General features: G+C 52.6%; 1 protein-coding gene across 5 annotated transcripts; it reads left to right on the top strand.

The window, feature by feature from the left end:
• Window positions 1-2,215: 2,215 nt before the first annotated feature.
• Window positions 2,216-16,845, top strand: arl14ep (ADP-ribosylation factor-like 14 effector protein). Of its 5 annotated transcripts, XM_069181692.1 has the most exons (5): window positions 2,216-2,713; window positions 4,806-5,013; window positions 5,865-6,038; window positions 15,068-15,189; window positions 16,366-16,845. In XM_069181692.1, the coding sequence occupies exons 1-5, from the start codon at window positions 2,643-2,645 to the stop codon at window positions 16,592-16,594; spliced, it is 804 nt and encodes a 267-aa protein (XP_069037793.1). In that variant the 5' UTR covers window positions 2,216-2,642; the 3' UTR covers window positions 16,595-16,845. The 5 variants fall into 5 exon arrangements, with proteins under 5 accessions (XP_069037793.1, XP_006642778.1, XP_015194201.1 ...); XM_006642715.3 differs by lacking the exons at window positions 2,216-2,713; window positions 4,806-5,013; window positions 5,865-6,038 and adding exons at window positions 10,923-11,028; window positions 13,906-14,453; XM_015338715.2 differs by lacking the exons at window positions 2,216-2,713; window positions 4,806-5,013; window positions 5,865-6,038 and adding exons at window positions 11,055-11,147; window positions 13,906-14,453.
• Window positions 16,846-17,062: the final 217 nt, after the last annotated feature.

The raw sequence follows: 17,062 nt of genomic DNA, 5'->3' as shown, positions 1-17,062 counted from the left end.
AAACACCACAACACCTTTATTTCTACATTTGTATCGGAGACAGGCTAAATAATAGTAATATTCGTGTACATCTGACTTTTAAGGATATTGTTCTTGGTGTTCTGAATTCAGACGTATAATGTTAAATATCATTCTCATGTTGGCAGAATTTGACATACGTGTAGAGTGAAACACCTATGTGATTTAAATAATTTGTATACTCATTTAAGCTATACAGTACACTATACCCATTAAAAATATGTTAAAATATGCTTGGCGAGTTGGTTTACAAAAAGCATATAGCGTATAAACGTATTTAATGTGACACCTAACACCACACAGCTTCCGTGCTATTGATAAAGTTCTGAGATGTTTTTCTGTTTCGTTCACTTGATGTTACCTTTGCTCTGTCATGTTGTAACATCTGTATGTCTATACCCTTGTTGCATTTTCCTTTTTTTGGAAATATAAGATGTAAAAAGTAAGGGAGACCGACACCCAGGGGAGTCGGAGCCTGTAGTGCCTTAACATCACTATGCTGGTGTCGGGATATCCGCGGGTCCGGCGACACGGGAGTCCGATTCCAGACACTGCGATAGGAAGATAGGATTTTTAGGTCCATCCGTTTGTAGGTGAAAAATAATAAATCTGTAACTTTTTATATAAATATGCGACTCCAGAGAGTTACGTCTTCTATGCTAAACCTTACACAGGACTATTTGCATCCACAAATTCAACATATACATGTGTCTCCGAACGTTTCAAATTGGGTGAACTTTTCATAACCGCAGAAACAGATTTTTACAACACTAGAAAGCAGGAAAAGAAGTCACACACGATTAATAACTATATTTCACGTGCCAGACCTCTTTGAAATGACAGCTCTCGAAGGTCCGGATCGTGTGACGCCGGGGTATATTTACAATCGTCGCTGTGCGCTTTATCATTGGAAACCCCGTTAAATATTTTTGACGCGATTTTAATATCCGTTTACGTGCATCGGAGGACATGAAGCCCTTTCCATCGTTTGCGAGACGAAACAGCAATGCACTGTTCTTGACAGTAACCTTTCAAACACAACGCTCGTTTTTAAACTCGATTTAGCCAAGCTAAATAATTCGTCTAATAATTTACGAAACACGTTGATTTACGATGCATTGACGCCGACTTTAAAAAAAAACTAGAATATTTGTCATGTTTAAATGAAGCATCTGATTTGAAATCTTATCATTCGGTGACCCAGGTCTGCTTTTCGACGCGATTTCCAGACCTGCCGTGGGTCTTATCTCGCCTCTTTGGGATACCGGGCAGTTTGTCTCAGCGGGGATAAACACGGGTGACGTGGGATTCGCTCCTTCTGTTTCTGACCGTGCGATCAAGGTCAGCGGTGCTCCATCATGGCGCCTCGGGACGAAGCTGACATTCTCGATGGGCTGCTCGGCATCTGGGCCGTCTGAACTCCTGCAGGGGGCAGGGTGGACACTGCAAATTCACGCAGCGTGGAAATCGTACGCGAACACAAAGAGACCAGAAAATCACCCTGCCTCTAAATAGCACGAATCTGTTGGTTTTTTTCCCGGCCATATAGTAGGTATATATTAGCAAGTGAAACATTTGATACAGGTAAAAAAAAAAAATTGGTCACACAAATAATTTACCTCTGGCAGTTCATTGTTTTTTCTGTTTATGTTTCTGCTCCTCTAGTTGTATTAGGCTTTGTACATTCTTTATACATTTAATAAAAAATAAATAAAACGATATATATTAGCATAATTTTACGTTTCAAGAAAATGTTTTCTTTTCTTTTCGAGATCTGTGATTCGCCCACAGCTGGGTTAAACGGATTCATCAAAAGATGATGAAAGGGAGAAACTCCTGCTGTTTTGTTGTTGTTGTTGTTGTTGTCGTCGTCGTTGAGTGTTGAATTTTCGATGATTAATTTCGGCAGTTCGACCCTCCAGTGTGTTTGTACAACAGGGTTAATCTGTAGTATAGGCCTAAACATTGGGGGGGAGAGAGAACTCCACCACATCTAAATACTGAACGAATAAGTAAAAACCCAGGTTAAAGCAGGACGCGTCGTTTTACCTGCTCGGCACAGGTCAAGGGACTCGTTACCAAAAACAGTTCGGCCGATTTCGTCCAAGGAGGATTCATGTCTCAGGGAAAGACTATTTTAACCAGCTTTCACTTATTTTCTTCAAAAAAAACCCGCAAGTATTTATTGCCCATCTTATTGTGTTGTGGTGGTTATTGGGGTACACGATCCGAAGCCCCGGATTGACGGAGATGTGTGACGAACTCGAAAGGGGAGACGACATCGCCAAGGCAAGAGTGTGGCGGCGCTCAGCGAGAGAAGATGGGAGACGCGATACTGGAAGGTTGCATGTGGTTAATCCAATGGTTGCCTCCCAGCAGCAGTTCAGAGAAAAAAAAACAACGAAATGAATTCTGCTCACCCCCCACCAGAAAACATGCCGAGCGAACGGGTCTTCCGCTAGAGGGCAGGCGTAGTTCGCCTGCGCGTCTGTGTGCTGCACTCGTGTGAAAAGAGAGAGAGAGACAGGCTACAGCAGTTGCCATTTTGTAGTTGGCAAACGGAAGAACGGAGAAGAGGACGAATTCTGCCGAATCTGACCGCATCCCCCCTCCCCGCCCCCGATATGCCGGTGTCTTGCGCTGCCGAAGGGTGTACCAACCGGTTTGTGAAGGGATCGTCCATACGATTTTACAGGTGCGTGGTTTGTGTGTGCTTCCTATCACGTTTGGGGTTTTTTTTTTTGTCAAGATACTGTTCGCCTCTCGGAGCCGGTTTCCTTGCTGGGGGGGGGTTCCGCTTGATTTCGGAGCCGCTGAGACGCAGAAGAGCTTCCTGCACGTGCTCCGCCGCCCCGGCGCTCGCGGTGCACCAAAACAGAGTGGGAGCAGGATCTGCCCCCCAGTCTCTTGGTGGAAGCCTGGGAATGACACAGTGCTGTTCCAGTGGACGCATTGGATCATTTTACCTCGTCAGGATGTTCTTAAGGTTTTTTTTTTGCAAGTATGTTTCTTTTTTTATAGATTCAGGTGTTTAACACTGTTAACTGTGTCGATTTTTTACTTCCTTGCAGTTCACACGTTTTCTCTCCCAGTGATCAAAACAGGATAGCAAGAAGGAAACTCTTGACTTTTGCACACACATACACAAAAAAAAACATCTCAAAGCTATACACTTTGTTCTGGTAGCTTATGTTGCTTCATGTTTGGAACGATTTTCACTGAAAATAAGGACCTCTGTGTCCACCCCCCACAAAGGTCTCGTCTCTGCTGCATTTTTTTCCGTTTGCAATCAAAACCTAGTTAGTAAGACCTAAGACATGTATGCAGAAAAAAACACTACAGCGGTTCTTATTTCCTCTGAAAATCAAAGGGTTCAGAAAACAAACACAAGCTACCAAAGCAAATGTAGAGCTTTGAGGTGTGTGTGTGTGTTTTTTTTTGCAAGAGTCAGGAATGCCCTTCTTGGTGTCACGCACAGGTAAGGAAATTAGCGTTTATCTGCACCACAGTGGACGTTTTCCTCCTGTGGTTAGCGTTAAAGTGGAAAAAAGGTTTTTATTTGTTCAAAATAGGCATCTCGAACCCTCGTCCTAGAGTGGAGTGCCCATCCAACAGGTATTATAGCTCACTAGTACGTCACCGGTTTCTCCTGGCCGGGAGAAACATGTTCAAATAAGTAGGATGTTAAATAAAGAAGAGCCATCGTTTAGTGCAAAGTCTTGACGATCCTTAATCTCTCAAGGACCAGAGGACTCCTAATTGAATAGGTAACTTTCCTCAATAGCGAAGTGGTATTCTTCTCTTTATACAGGTGACCTGTAGGGCTGACGAGACAGGCTCCCCAGGAGCAGGGGTAGGACTCCTTTAATCTGTCTGTATGCTCGATTATGACTGACTCCTGCTTTACAGTGCCAGAAGCTCACTCGCTACAGATTTAAGGCTAAAATGGGTTTTGTAACCACCTTCCTGTTCGAATCGCCGCCTTGACCTCACTTTTCCCTTGGTTTCCACCTGACAGGAGCTCCTTGGCAGACTGGAGAGACGGGTTACAGTTGAACTGCAGCGCTAGTTTCAGATGTTTTGGGGGGGGTTAGAAAGAATCGGCGTTGATGAGCGCATTTCAAAGTAAAATGTACCCGGTAACTTGTAAAACCTCCAGAGTACACCACGAAATAGACAAAATGTCCAGGAGTGTTCAGCGTCATGTTGCTGTCACTGTCGGCGATTCAGAATGAGCCAACGAAACGTTGGGTGACGTGAAGCAGACCCATTACACTGTAAACCCGCAGGCTTGTGGGTACGGCTCCTAATCCAATAGAAATACGGCTCTGGACTTCGAGACTGCTTTGCCGACAAATCCGACTCGTTGACTCTGCGTGCCGATCGCGTTGGCAACGTTTCTGCGGTGAAATCTCTGCAGCACAGGGCGGTACATCGGTCGTGGCAGTGACTAGTGAGCAGGAAGGGCCGCCTCGCGTCGCGATGCGTGGGAACTGGGGAGCGGGCTTGCGATACCACCGCGCCTTGCGGTACTTTCACGACGGTTCGCGGGTTTGTGCTCAAGTCGCAACGTGGATTTTTCTTCTGCCCGTATACCGTCGGCGGATTTATTCGGCTACCACGATTGCGGAACCGGTCTGAGACGTGGGAACCCCCTTTGAGACCCCGCTATCGGAAAGTAGCCGCCGGAGCCAGGCCAGGTGGTCGCAGCAGGCCCGTGTTGGCGTGGTGACGCCCCCCCCCCCCCGCCATGCGGCCCCTGTCACCCGTCTCCCTGTCTGCCGCAGGTTCCCCATCAGCCGGCCGACGCTCGCCGCCCAGTGGGTGCAGAATCTGGGGCGCAAGTCCTTCGCCCCCACGTCCAACACGTGCCTGTGCTCGGAGCACTTCCTGCCGGAATGCTTCCGGGACTACAACGGCAGGCAGTTCCTGAGGGAAGACGCAGTCCCCACCATCTTCAGACCCCCCCAGCCCCCGGAGCCGGAGACGTCGGAGGTGAGAGGGGGGGGAACCCGTCCTTCCACAGCAGCACGAGACAGCGGGTTATTGAGGAGAGGAGGCAGCCTGTCTTTTTAATGACTTATTAAGTCAGCCATGTCACCCTGCAGCCATATCACAGCAGCCGTATCCCCCTGCAGCTCCCAGCTGGCAGCCCCACTGGAGCTCAGCAGGTGTGAGCCTGGTCAGTACCTGGAGGGGAGACTCCTGGGAAAGCTGAGGCTGCTGCTGGAAGAGGTGTTAGTGGGGCCAGCAGGGGGCGCTCACCCTGCGGTCTGTGTGGGTCCTAATGCCCCAGTATAGTGACGAGGACACTATACTGTAAACAGGCGCCGTCCTTCGGATGAGACGTAAAACCGAGGTCCTGACTCTGTGGTCATTAAAAATCCCAGGGCGTTTCTCGAAAAGAGTAGGGGTGTAACCCCTGCGTCCTGGCCACATTTTCCATTGGCCTGTACCATTCATGTCCTCCTAATAACCCCCCCTCTCTGAACTGGCTTCATCACTCTGCTCTCCTCCCCACTGAGAGCTGGTGTGTGTGAGAGGACTGGAGCATCATCCAGGGGGGGCTGCACACTGGTGGGGGTGGAGGGGATCCCCATGACCTGTAAAGAGCTCTGAGTGGAGGGGCCAGAAAAGCGCTCTATGAGTGTCAGCGAAAGGTATTTATAGGCACACTGATGAACTAACGGGGTAGTGACGGAGGTGACGGTGAAAGGACCTTGGCTTGAATGCAGTGGGGCACAGCGGCGCTCGGACCCGCGGGGCTGCTCCGGAAGGGGGGCCGGCGCGGTGGGCAGCCGCGGGCGGCCGTCTCTTGACAGCCGCCGGTTCACCCTGCGTTCCAGGCGGAGCCGCGGGCGCTGCGGGGAGGGGCGACCGCCAAGGAGCCGGGCCGGCTGAAGCGGCAGCGCTTCGGCGCCATGAGCGAGCTGGAGAAGGCGCAGGAGCGGGAGAAGGCCAGGCTGCGCCAGCGGGAGCGGCGGCTCCGGCTCAAGGAGATGAGCGCCGCCAGTTTCACGGTGAGTGCCCGGCGGGGTTTTCTGGTTTTGCCACTGAGCAACGAATTTGGTCCCGTCGTCTGGGCGCTGAGGCGATGGGGACACCGATCGCTGTTTTAAGCCACGGAGGAGGTGGCAGAACAGCTGTGACACCTTGTAGAAGCGGACGGGGAGTCTCGGCTGGTGTTTTGCCAGGGAAGTCACCCCTGGAGCCGGCTCGGATGCTCCTGGCTAAGGGGGTGATCCGTGGCGTCTAACCCAGCGGAAACCGGCTTCGGTGTGTGCTGAGGGGGTTCTGGGATGGGATCGGTGCCGTCTGGGGTCCTGTGCTCCCCACGAGTCCGAGCGGGACAGCGGAGGGGGGTGTGTCTGTCTGCCTTTTCCTCACCTGTCACGACCCCAACGGCGGGGGTTACTGGGGCGCGCGCCCTGGGTCGGTGTCGGCAGTGGCTCCCTCGGACCCTGGCCGCCCCTGGAAGAAGGCGTCTGGTCTTGTTTGCGACGCCGTGAGGAGGAGATACCCCTGCGTACAATGGCAGCCCCCTTTGTTTTTTTAAATGGGATCGGCAATGATGGTGTCCTAGACTCAGTGTGCCGGCGAGCGTGTCTGCCCGGATCATACCCTGATTGTACCCCGTTAAGGCTGGTGTGGATGTGACCCCTGTGCTCCATGGGCAGGATCAACACCTGTCTACCTGCCCCCCCCACCGGAGGAGCCATGTTTTCTTGTGCTTTGGGTGTCTTAGACCCCCCCAGGAGCCTCAGAGGGGTGTTGGGGGCACTTGGAAAGGTGGCTTGACCCTCCCTGCAGGCCTGCAGGGGCCAGACAGGGCAGGAGTGCTCAGGGGCATCACGGTTTTTGCTAAAAGTGCGTTTGCCTAGTCGGCTTCAGCGAAGGAGACCCGAACCCGGGCCGTCGGGGCACGAGAGCGTTGAGCTGGTCCTGGGGACCCCAGTTGGAGTTAGCCACCACCCTCTGGGCTTGGGTTCGAAACCCCCGCCGTCTGCACCCTGGAACCCCGTCTTTGCTGGTGGGCTCAGTGCAGTCTGGGAGTCTGAGGATCGCGGACTGTGGCCACGAGCCCGGCGACCGCGCTGGGGCAGACGAGGAAGCCTGATCTCGCCGTGTGCCTGCAAGCTCCCCCCAGGAGGCAGCAGGGGGCGCCGCTGAGGGCCCTGGCAGCCTGACCCCGCCCCGCCCTTGGCAGCGCTTGGGGGGGCGTCCTGGTCACGGCCGGCCAGCGGCCTCGAACCCGTGGCCGGAAAGCTCGGCCCTCACTCCGGTGAGCAGCTTGACCTGGACCGAACACCGTTTTGATACAGAGGGCTGGAATCCCACATTTCTCAGGACCTTTAGTCCCCAAGCAGGCCGACGGCTTCGGACACGACGGAGCACGTGCTTGGAGATCGCAGGACTGGGAGGGACGTGAGGAGATGCGGTCTTGTTTTCGGAAGGACTCTTCAACCACCCTCTTCTAGCCCCTGGGATGCCCTTCTGCGTGGAGTTTGCATGTTCTCCCTGTGTTGGCGTGGGTTTCCTCCCACATTCCAAAGACATACTTTGGGATAAATTGCCTTCTTTGCCTGCGATGGACTGGAGTCCTGCCCAGGATCACACCTGCTTGCTGTTGCTTGCAGGGATGGGCTCCGGCTCGCCCCTCGATCCTGTGCAGGATGAGAGGTTGGATGGGTAGAACCGTGTCCAAGAGCCTCACACAATTCACTGAGCCCAGGACTCCTGCTCAGAAGCGCACTTCGTTGTGCGGGCCCCTCGTGAGGCGCTGGAAACAACTGCGCCTTGAATGGCATGCTGGGAACAGAACAAGGCGAGGTGGTTTGAGGAAATTGACTGCTTGAGGATACTTATCTGGGAGGGATGTGGACCCAGGAGCCTCGTATAGGCGCCCCGGTTGTACGGCAGAGTGAGACAACAGGTGCCATCTACACAGCGTCTCTGCTAAGGTTTGGGGGAGACGTGACCCCGATCAGCGGTGTTGCCATTTCCTGTGCCTCGCCCCCTCCCCCCCTCCGCTGCACGAGAGCAGGGATCGCAGACTCGGACTCCTGTGATCCCACGCTGCGTCGTAGCGCTGCATAATTCAGCGTCGCGTGAGGAACGTCACCGGAACAAACGCACCGCTAAATCCAGACGTATTCGAGGTTCCTCTGAGAACTCGTTCGGGAGTTCTTGTTTTTTTGCCGAGCCAAGCGATAGGTGTCGCTACACTGCCACGTATCTTGGTCTCTCACCCAGCAAGTGTGCTCTTCCGTGGATATCCCACAATGCCACGCTGGATGCGAGAGGGCTGCGTGTGCCTCTGTGTGGGAGCTGAGGCTGTGCACGTGCCTCCAATGATGATGATAGGATTTTCTCAATGCCATGAGTATTTAACTCTTAATATTTGTCCCTCTTTAACAAGGCGGTAAGTGAATGACCACATGGAGGTGAGAAATGAAGGTATAACTCCAAACACCTTTGTTTGGATTGGTAATGTTACGGTAGACGTCCTGGTAGAGTAATTGACACGAGTAAGTGGTGATGGTGTAAATTAACGTTCCTTTGCCCTTGATGTAATTAGAGGCAAAGATCAGCTGCAAGACCAGTTGGGTTTGAGGTTTGGTAGGTTCAACAATTGAACGGTTACAGTACAGACAGCAATCACACTTTCATCCCGTTTTTCCGCTGTATCTAAAAAGAAAAAAGGATCGACACGTTTCCGCTCAATCTCGGAAGAACCGCGGAATTGCCTAAATGTTTCCCTTTCAACTACTGTACCAGATTTTTATACACAAAGTTGAAGTTTGGACTCGGTTTTACACATCGGTGCGCTAATGCCTGTGGAGAGCGAAATGCGGCGACTTGGGAGGGCTTAAACCCGAGATTCAAAACCTTGAGAAAAGTCACCGGGCAATCGACACTCTTTCTGAAATGTGCTTGTTGCTAAATGTCTCGATAGGAAGAAAGCGGTGCTTCGCTGTTGTTGTAGAATACGTACATAGCATGAACACTATTCCTTGTTGCTATGTCAGGGTATTTTTTTCGGTGTAAGATTGCAGCCTCGTACTGTGCACTTTTGAGGTATAAAGGTATAAAACAGGTGGCATGGCAGGTGCTGGTTGGGGTTGGCTTTATAAATGTTACATCTTAGAAATAACTAGAAAATGGGCAGCAGAGTGGTGCAGTGCTTAAGACTCCTGCCTCACAGCACTGGGGTCCTGGTTTCAGTTTCTGGAGTTAATATATTCTCCCTGCAGTGTGTATATATATAATCATGGTGGTTAGCGTGCTTCTAGGAAAATTGGCCTTGGGGTGTGTGTGTGTTTGTGTCTGTGTGTGCCCTGCAGTGGATTGGCATCCCATCCAGGTTGTATTCTGCCTTGTGCCTGTTGCCCGAGTTTGGCTAACCCGTGACCCTGATCTGGATAAGGTGGTTGGAAAATGGCTGGATGGAAGTAACTCGAGATCTTACAATGGAGAAGTGCACCTCTTCCATCTGTAGAATCAGCAGTCAAAACACAAACTATCAGACATGAGCGAAAATGAAGAATGGGGAGGCACTTCTTTACACAAAGGGTGGTGGGAGTGGGGAACAAGCCGTCCCCGCCATGTTGCCGAAGCCCCTGACCTGTTAGTTTCTACCAGGCAATTGGCTTCAAACAGGCTAGATAGGTTGCAAAACGGGAGGAGGACATTAGGTCTTGAAAAAGGGGAACTGCGATGCTATTTTTATATTTGATGTAGCGAACTTGTAAGTTCTCCAATCTGTTAACATTGACAGTTTCATGCTGCTTGGTTTGAATTTTGGCATGGGTAAATTTGCAGTCTGGTCAGTGGCTTATTTTCTTGGATCACTGCACTGTACCTCAGCTGCAGTGGGGTGCGTACCTGAATTCACTGTCTGAGTCTGGCTCTGCCTACCTACTGACTGCAGGAGCTAGTGAGAAACTCAGCAAAACATGATGGGCTCTCTGGCAAAAAACAATAGAAATGATGACCGATTATTGTAACTAGCGGAGTGCCACAGGGAGCGGTACTAGGACCACTGCTCCTCTTCATTTCCATCAGTGATCTAACTTCTGGAGCTGTCTGTGAACTAGTCAGGCTTGCACAAAATGCCCAAATAGGAGTATTTAGAGAAACAGTTCAAACTGTGGGAAAACACCTGGCAGATGAAGTGATGAACTATAATGTTGACAAGTATTACATGCCTGTAGCAAAAGAAAATACAAATCCAAATATAATTGGAAAACCCAGGTGTTGTGGAGACTACTTTTTCTGTTGTGAAAAATCGCTCATGTGGGTATGATGTGACATCATTTACAGTATATCTTCTAGACAATGTATGAAAACACTAAAAGTCAGACACTAATGGGTTAATATAGTTAAACACATAGAATGTAAAGGCTGGCAAAACTATACAGTGCACAAGTAAGACCTCGCAGGTTAGACCGGTTTTCCTCACCGTGTTACAAAAAGGATATTGGTACTGTTGGTTTGGAATTAGTCCGACAGACGAATAAGTTCTCACGTTTTAAAGACAGCAGAGGGATCCTAAATACGCTGAATGGTTTGGTGACGTCCATACTGAGTCAAAGCTGTGAAGTGTTGTTTGCTGTTGGTGTAAAGTAGTGTTGAAAGTAAAGTGTGCATCCAACGCAGGCAGCAAAACGGGCAGTTTTGACCAAGTGACCCGGTATTCAAGATCACTTTAAGGGAATTAAGCGCTACAGCGATTTATTTTCTCGTGTGTTTTGTACCTTAGAAAATTTTTTTTTTTGCTAAATATCTTTGATTTTTTTTTTTTAATGGGCGAACACTCGTTAATTGTATTTCTGGGGGGCGGTGAAATAGAATTAGGACAGGCGGTGAAATCGGGGCGCTGCGGCGCGCCCGCCGGCCGGCAGAGGGCGCCCCACCGGTTTCCGCCAATGCGATTTCGGGGGCAGGGGCGCCATAACTGCTGGTCTCGGCTGGGGGAAGATGAGGAGACACGGCGCGGAGGACAACACGGTGCGTGTCCTCGGGGACGGACGGGTGTAGGTGTGCGCTGGGGGGGGTGGGGGGAGTCTTGAATACCCCTGCGGGTAATTACTGCCTCCAGCTTTCTTCTGTGGCAGCCGCTCAGACAGGTACGGAGTCGCTGATCGAAGAAGTTGAACTTCCTGCTGAGGCGGCAGCAAGCGCAGACTCCACGTTGCCCGCTTTTCTCTTTTTTTTTTTTGACAGTTTAAACTTCGTGAGTCATTTATTTTGAATCTTTTTTTTTTCCCCGGTTTTCAGTGGGTGGGTGTTTTCCTTTTAATCTAAACACGCCTGGCGTAGACGGGTTCGCCTACTTTTAGTTTTGTTTTTTTTTAAAGTAGGATCTTTCTCGTAAACATTCTCCCTCAACAGTCCAAACAAAACAACATCCGCGATCCCCTGATGCAATCGATGTAATCGTTTATTTTTTTAATTTAATTAGATTAATTTAAGAGATATCGGAGGTTATAGTTCTATTGGTTTGATTATTTCATTTTGTATGTGTGGTTGTACCGCACAGTGGACTCGAAACCACTGAGTTGTATCTTCACATTCGGCGTTTTTTTTTTTACTCTGAGCTGTCGCTTTTATTTTTAAAGACGACTCGCTCTGTGCCGTCTTCTTAACTGGGATCCGCCAATAGTAAGTGACATTTCCGTGTTAAAGCGTGAGAGATGCTTGCTCACGGTCATTTCCAAAGCTTTAGCAAAGGAAATATATCCTTGCGCTCGACGATCGTCGTTTAACACCTAACATCTCGTCTTGTGTCGTCTTTAAAGGTTATGGGGTGGAAGGGGGGGTCTTAACGGGGCTGTTATTACAATGAGCTGCTCGATGTTGCTGTTCACTTTCACGAAGAGTTCAGGTGTATTCAGATATTTCCCTTTTTACAACTTTTGAGTCACTTTCCTTAAAAATCAGCTTTGTAGGCTATTTTTGATGTCGTCCTGCATAAAGACTTGCGTTTTTTTTTACCGAAAACATACATGTCCAGTTTATTGGGGTTTTTTTTTTCCCGACCAGATCATTACCGTCATTTCGTTTCGTTTTGTTTTGTTTTCCCGTCGCGTTGAGTGAATCGAGCTGGGGGAACGCCCGGCCCCGGTTGCCATGACGACGCGTGCGGGAACGCCCTGGCGGCGCGGGGGCTTGTGGGATGGGGGGGCCAGGTGTGTTTGTGCCCGCGGGCAGGTGGGGCTGCAGACGTACACGCGCTTCTTTCTTCATCGTGCACAAGACCCCCCCCCGCCACCAGACCCTTCTCATACCTCGGGAGGAGAGGTCTGCTGTCTCTAGCGCTGGGCTCTGTTGCGAGGGGTAAACTGGCCGATTATCTTAGGGAGGAAACGAAAGTGCCGTCTGCACCTGGGATAACGCTCATAGTGGTGACCCTGGAGTGACAGCCCGCGCCGCTGTGTTATTGGGAGGACTTGCGCCTCTCCAACCAGATTGAGCACGGAGCCGCACGCTGGAACCGGGAAGAAGATGGTTCTTTACGGAATTTTCGGAAGTGGCTCGGGAGAGTTTGTCCAAGAGGAGCTGTGCTGTTAGACAGGAGGCCACCAGTTCACCGGTGCTTTCGGTCCCGGCCACCGGAACGCAAAGTCTTGCCCGTGACTGCAGGTGTGGCAGCCTCTGCAGGTGTCGGTTGTTCCCAGGAGTTGCAATCTCAGCCGGTCTCGTAAGTAAAGTCCAGCTGCCTGCGCTGTCGGGAGCGCTTTGTGTCTTGACGGTTTAGAAAGCGCAGGACAGGCTACCTCCATTCTTCTTTTCTTGTGCTGGTGCTTCCCGAGACTCTGTCTTGCTTTGCGCTTCACGAGTGCGGAGCGTGTAACTGATACCGGGGCTCGTTCGCTCTCGTGGGGCCGAGCCCTGCGGATCAGGCGGCGTGCTCTGATGGGTGGGGTGTGCAGGCGGCAACGCCTAGTGCTGCTAGGGTTGGGGGGGCGGGAGGACCTCGAATTAACGGCGACGGACAGACCGGGGAGGGTGCGTGGTCACGAGGCCGGAAGTGCGGCTAAGGCCGAGGACAGGAGGCACTTCTTTGCCGAAAGAGTGGTGGGAGTGTGGAACGAGCTGAAGCCAGCTGCCGAGCAGGTCAGACGGACTGAACGTCGCCGCTTGTTTGTTACTGCTGTCTATTTCCCCTGCGAGAGAGGTCTCTGGGGGGTCCTGTGAGCCCTTTGGGGTACCCTCCCGCCGTGCGGACTCCCTCCTGTTGGAGCAGGGAGCCTCGCCCCCTGGTCCCCAATCCGCAGTGCGCGGCAGTGTGGGAATCAGGAGGGCGTGAATCAGCACCGGCTGCTGCGAGCTGGCTCAGGAGCTGCCCGACCCCGCTGTGCGCGGGCGGTGTGATGTGCGCCCCTGAGAGATCTTCAGGCTCCTCTGCTTCCACCTCGCGGTTTTACCTTTTAGAGACCTGGCTGCCCCCGGTTTCCTGGGCTCAGTCAGCGTGGGCAAGAGGAACTTTCAGCGACACGGAGAGCGCTAATCAGGAGGCAGACACTTGTGCCTTTTCCCTTTCCCCCTGATCTCGTCGGGTTTTTGAGAGTGTTCCTTCCCGCCGGTCGCGCCTTGCAAACGCAGGTCGGTTTGGTCGCTTTAGCACAGGGGAGGGTTTGGTTTTTAAAGGCTCCCGAGTTGAAGTGTCTTTACAGTGAGCGTGTCGTAGCTTTTCACTGAAAGTCGGGACCGGAGGCAGGCCTTTTTTCGGCGGTGTTCTGGGGAGTCTTTGCAGGTTGTAAGCAGTTAATAGGCTACAGGGGGGCACGGCCAGGCCCCTTTCGCACCCTTAGCAGAGGCCCAGCTGCCGTAGGTTGACCCGTTGCGAAGCATCAATCTCATTGACTTTAATGCTTTCCCCAGGGTGAACCTGCATAGGATCGTCACGCTGCCCGGGAGGTTGTAATTTCAGAGCAATGCCCGTTCATTAATAAAGGCTCCCACCCAAGTCAGTGCCCTAGTCGAGACTCAGGCCCGCGATGGAGCTCCAGCCCTGCACGGTGGGAGAGCTGCTGAAGGCGCCGCACGACTGCCACAAGACGTACTTCGCGCGGCCGCCGGGCCTGCGGCACCTGCGGGAGCTGCCGGCCGACGCCGCCCTGCTGCTGCAGCTGCGCAGCGGCCTACTGGGCCTGGCGGACGGCGACACGGTCTGCCTGCACCACGAGAAGCTCTACGTGGACCGCTACGAGGACCTGCAGCGGGCCTGCTGCGACCCCTTCAGCTGCCACAAGAAGGCCATCAAGAAGGGGCTGCGGGCCATCGACCTGGACGAGGCCACCTTCCTGAGCGAGCGCTTCGCCCGGCAGTTCGTCCCCGGCTGGAAGCTGTGCTGCCGGTGCGCCCAGCTCATCAACGGCTTCAGCGACCTGGACCCCGAGTCCCGGCAGAAGAAGAAGCTGGACAGCGAAGTACGTATACGCGGCGGCCCCACATTCTCCAGGCCTCCACTAGGGGGCGCCAGCCCCCCCCCCCACACACTTTCTGTCTTAGAAGGACCCGCTGAGCTCGCAAAGTTTGACTGCCCAATAAAGGTCAGGTGGTTTTTTTTCCAGTATGTTTTCCACTGGTGCTTTTCTTCTGTCTTCCTTGTTCCGAGCGATTCGTTTATTTGCATTGATGTGTAAATGGTTTGTAAGAGGGGCACGCGGTTGGCGCTGACAGTGCAAACGACGAACGGACGCGGGGTGTTTTTTTTTTTTTTTGCCGTTGTAAAAGCCCGGAACGTAGCGTTCTTCGACCCAGGTCTGTCTCTTTTTCTCACCACCGTCAGTTTGGACTCGGTTTTGCTTTGTCTGAGATCTGAAGAACGCCAGTTCCGTGTTCCTGGTGTTGTGTATCTGCAGGGCGACGCGCGTTTCGTGTTCTTCATCGGTTCTGATTTCTTGGGGGTGCTTTTTTCCGTTTGAGGATGTTTCAGATCGCTTGGGAATCTCGGTGCGTTTCCCCCCGTGGGTCCGGCAGGGTCACCCGCGCGGTCTCCTGTGCGTGAACTGGAGACGTTACCGCTGGGCTCTCGTTCCAGGTGAGGACAGCCAAGGCCCTGAAGTCGCTGGAGTTTGCCAACCCGGGCCGGCAGACGGAGCTGGTGCTTGAGCCGAGCAGGCGGGAGAAGAGGCGCCAGTCCAAGCAGCCGAGCTCCGACAGGTGAGTCGCCTTCACGGGTTAGGGCAGGGCGAGCCACACGCTGGCTCGGCGATCCACAGCTCGTCCTGGTTCCCAGACCTGAAAGTAGAAGACTCCCTCCGTCTCCGGGGATAGGACATCAGCCCATCACGGGGATGACCCCAGCCCCATGTCATGCTGCTCCCTACTCCTATATCTGGGTTAGAGTGAGGTATGAGGGTAATGCACCACACGCAGTACAGTACACCCTGATCAGTATGGATGTATAGGTCAAGTGGTGTGAGTTCCTGGTGTCTGTGGACAGGGAGGCTGTGTAGATCAGGGGTCAGTGGTGGGAGGTGCTGGGGTCTGTGGACAGGGAGGCTGTGTAGATCAGGGGTCAGTGGTGGGAGGTGCTGGGGTCTGTGGACAGGGAGGCTGTGTAGATCAGGGGTCAGTGGTGGGAGGTGCTGGGGTCTGTGGACAGGGAGGCTGTGTAGATCAGGGGTCAGTGGTGGGAGGTGCTGGGGTCTGTGGACAGGGAGGCTGTGTAGATCAGGGGTCAGTGGTGGGAGGTGCTGGTGTCTGTGGACAGGGAGGCTGTGTAGATCAGGGGTGTGTTGGGAGGTACTGGTGTCTGTGGACAGGGAGGCTGTGTAGATCAGGGGTCAGTGGTGGGAGGTGCTGGTGTCTGTGGACAGGGAGGCTGTGTAGATCAGGGGTGTGTTGGGAGGTGCTGGTGTCTGTGGACAGGGAGGCTGTGTAGATCAGGGGTCAGTGGTGGGAGGTGCTGGTGTCTGTGGACAGGGAGGCTGTGTAGATCAGGGGTCAGTGGTGGGAGGTGCTGGTGTCTGTGGACAGGGAGGCTGTGTAGATCAGGGGTCAGTGGTGGGAGGTGCTGGTGTCTGTGGACAGGGAGGCTGTGTAGATCAGGGGTGTGTTGGGAGGTGCTGGTCTGTGGACAGGGAGGCTGTGTAGATCAGGGGTCAGTGGTGGGAGGTGCTGGTGTCTGTGGACAGGGAGGCTGTGTAGATCAGGGGTCAGTGGTGGGAGGTGCTGGTAGTTAAAGACCTGCAGAAGAAAAGGCTGTGGACCTCAGGTTTGAGCAATACGAGGTGACTGGCGGATCAGGAAGAAGGGTTGTAATTGCCGTCCTGTAAATTGGAGAGGTGTCACGACCTCGGGATCTGACCTCGTCCCGGCCCCTCTCTTTTCCAGGCCGCCGAGCAACGCGAAAAGCAAGGTGTACGACAGCCAGGGGCTGCTGATCGCGAACGGCAGGGACCTGTGCGACTGCCTGGACCCCGAGTGCCTGGGCTGCTTCTACCCCTGCCCCGAGTGCGGGTCGCAGAAGTGCGGCGTGGAGTGTCGCTGCGACCGCAAGTGGCTGTACGAGCAGGTGGAGGTGGAGGGGGGAGAGATCATCCGCAACAAGTACGCCACCTAGTGGTCCACGGCTGTCCAGACACCCGGAGCACAAGCCGTCAGAGCTGGGCTTGGGGAATTCCCGGAGGTCCTTTTGTATTTTAGAGACTCATTCTGAAGTTGTCGTCACTACTGCTGTTCCAGATAGAACCCCTCTGTACTGCACACATTGCCGCCTTCTTAACACTTCTGTACATATCGCTGTGGCCTGGAGCAAGGCTGTTTATAACGTTCAGTAAATGCGAATAAATGTTATTTATATATTTTGGAAAACTGGTGCGTGTTGCGTACTTATTTAATGCGCCAACCCGTGTTTTTGCGAAAGTTGGTTTGATCGGCTTTTGCTCTCATTCCACTGGTTCCCACACTTCATTGTGTTCTTATCTCTGGGTAATCCGGTAATCCTTTAATCCCCGATGCTCACACGGTGAGCTTCATAGGAAACGAGCCTTTTTAAATATTAAATCCTGCTTCTATTAGTGACACTCCT

Source organism: Lepisosteus oculatus, chromosome 21 (assembly GCF_040954835.1).
Source record: "Lepisosteus oculatus isolate fLepOcu1 chromosome 21, fLepOcu1.hap2, whole genome shotgun sequence".
NCBI classification, from domain to species: Eukaryota; Metazoa; Chordata; class Actinopteri; order Semionotiformes; family Lepisosteidae; genus Lepisosteus; species Lepisosteus oculatus.
Note: the sequence above shows the minus strand (reverse complement) of the source record. Positions and strands in the feature narration are given on the sequence as shown.

Coding starts and splice junctions, on each gene's coding strand:
- arl14ep (XM_069181692.1), top strand. CDS start 2,643: ATGCCGGTGTCTTGCGCTGCCGAAGGGTGTACCAACCGGTTTGTGAAG. Junction 5,014..5,864: donor CGGAGCCGGAGACGTCGGAG/GTGAGAGGGGGG, acceptor CCTGCGTTCCAG/GCGGAGCCGCGGGCGCTGCG. Junction 15,190..16,365: donor AAGCAGCCGAGCTCCGACAG/GTGAGTCGCCTT, acceptor TCTCTTTTCCAG/GCCGCCGAGCAACGCGAAAA.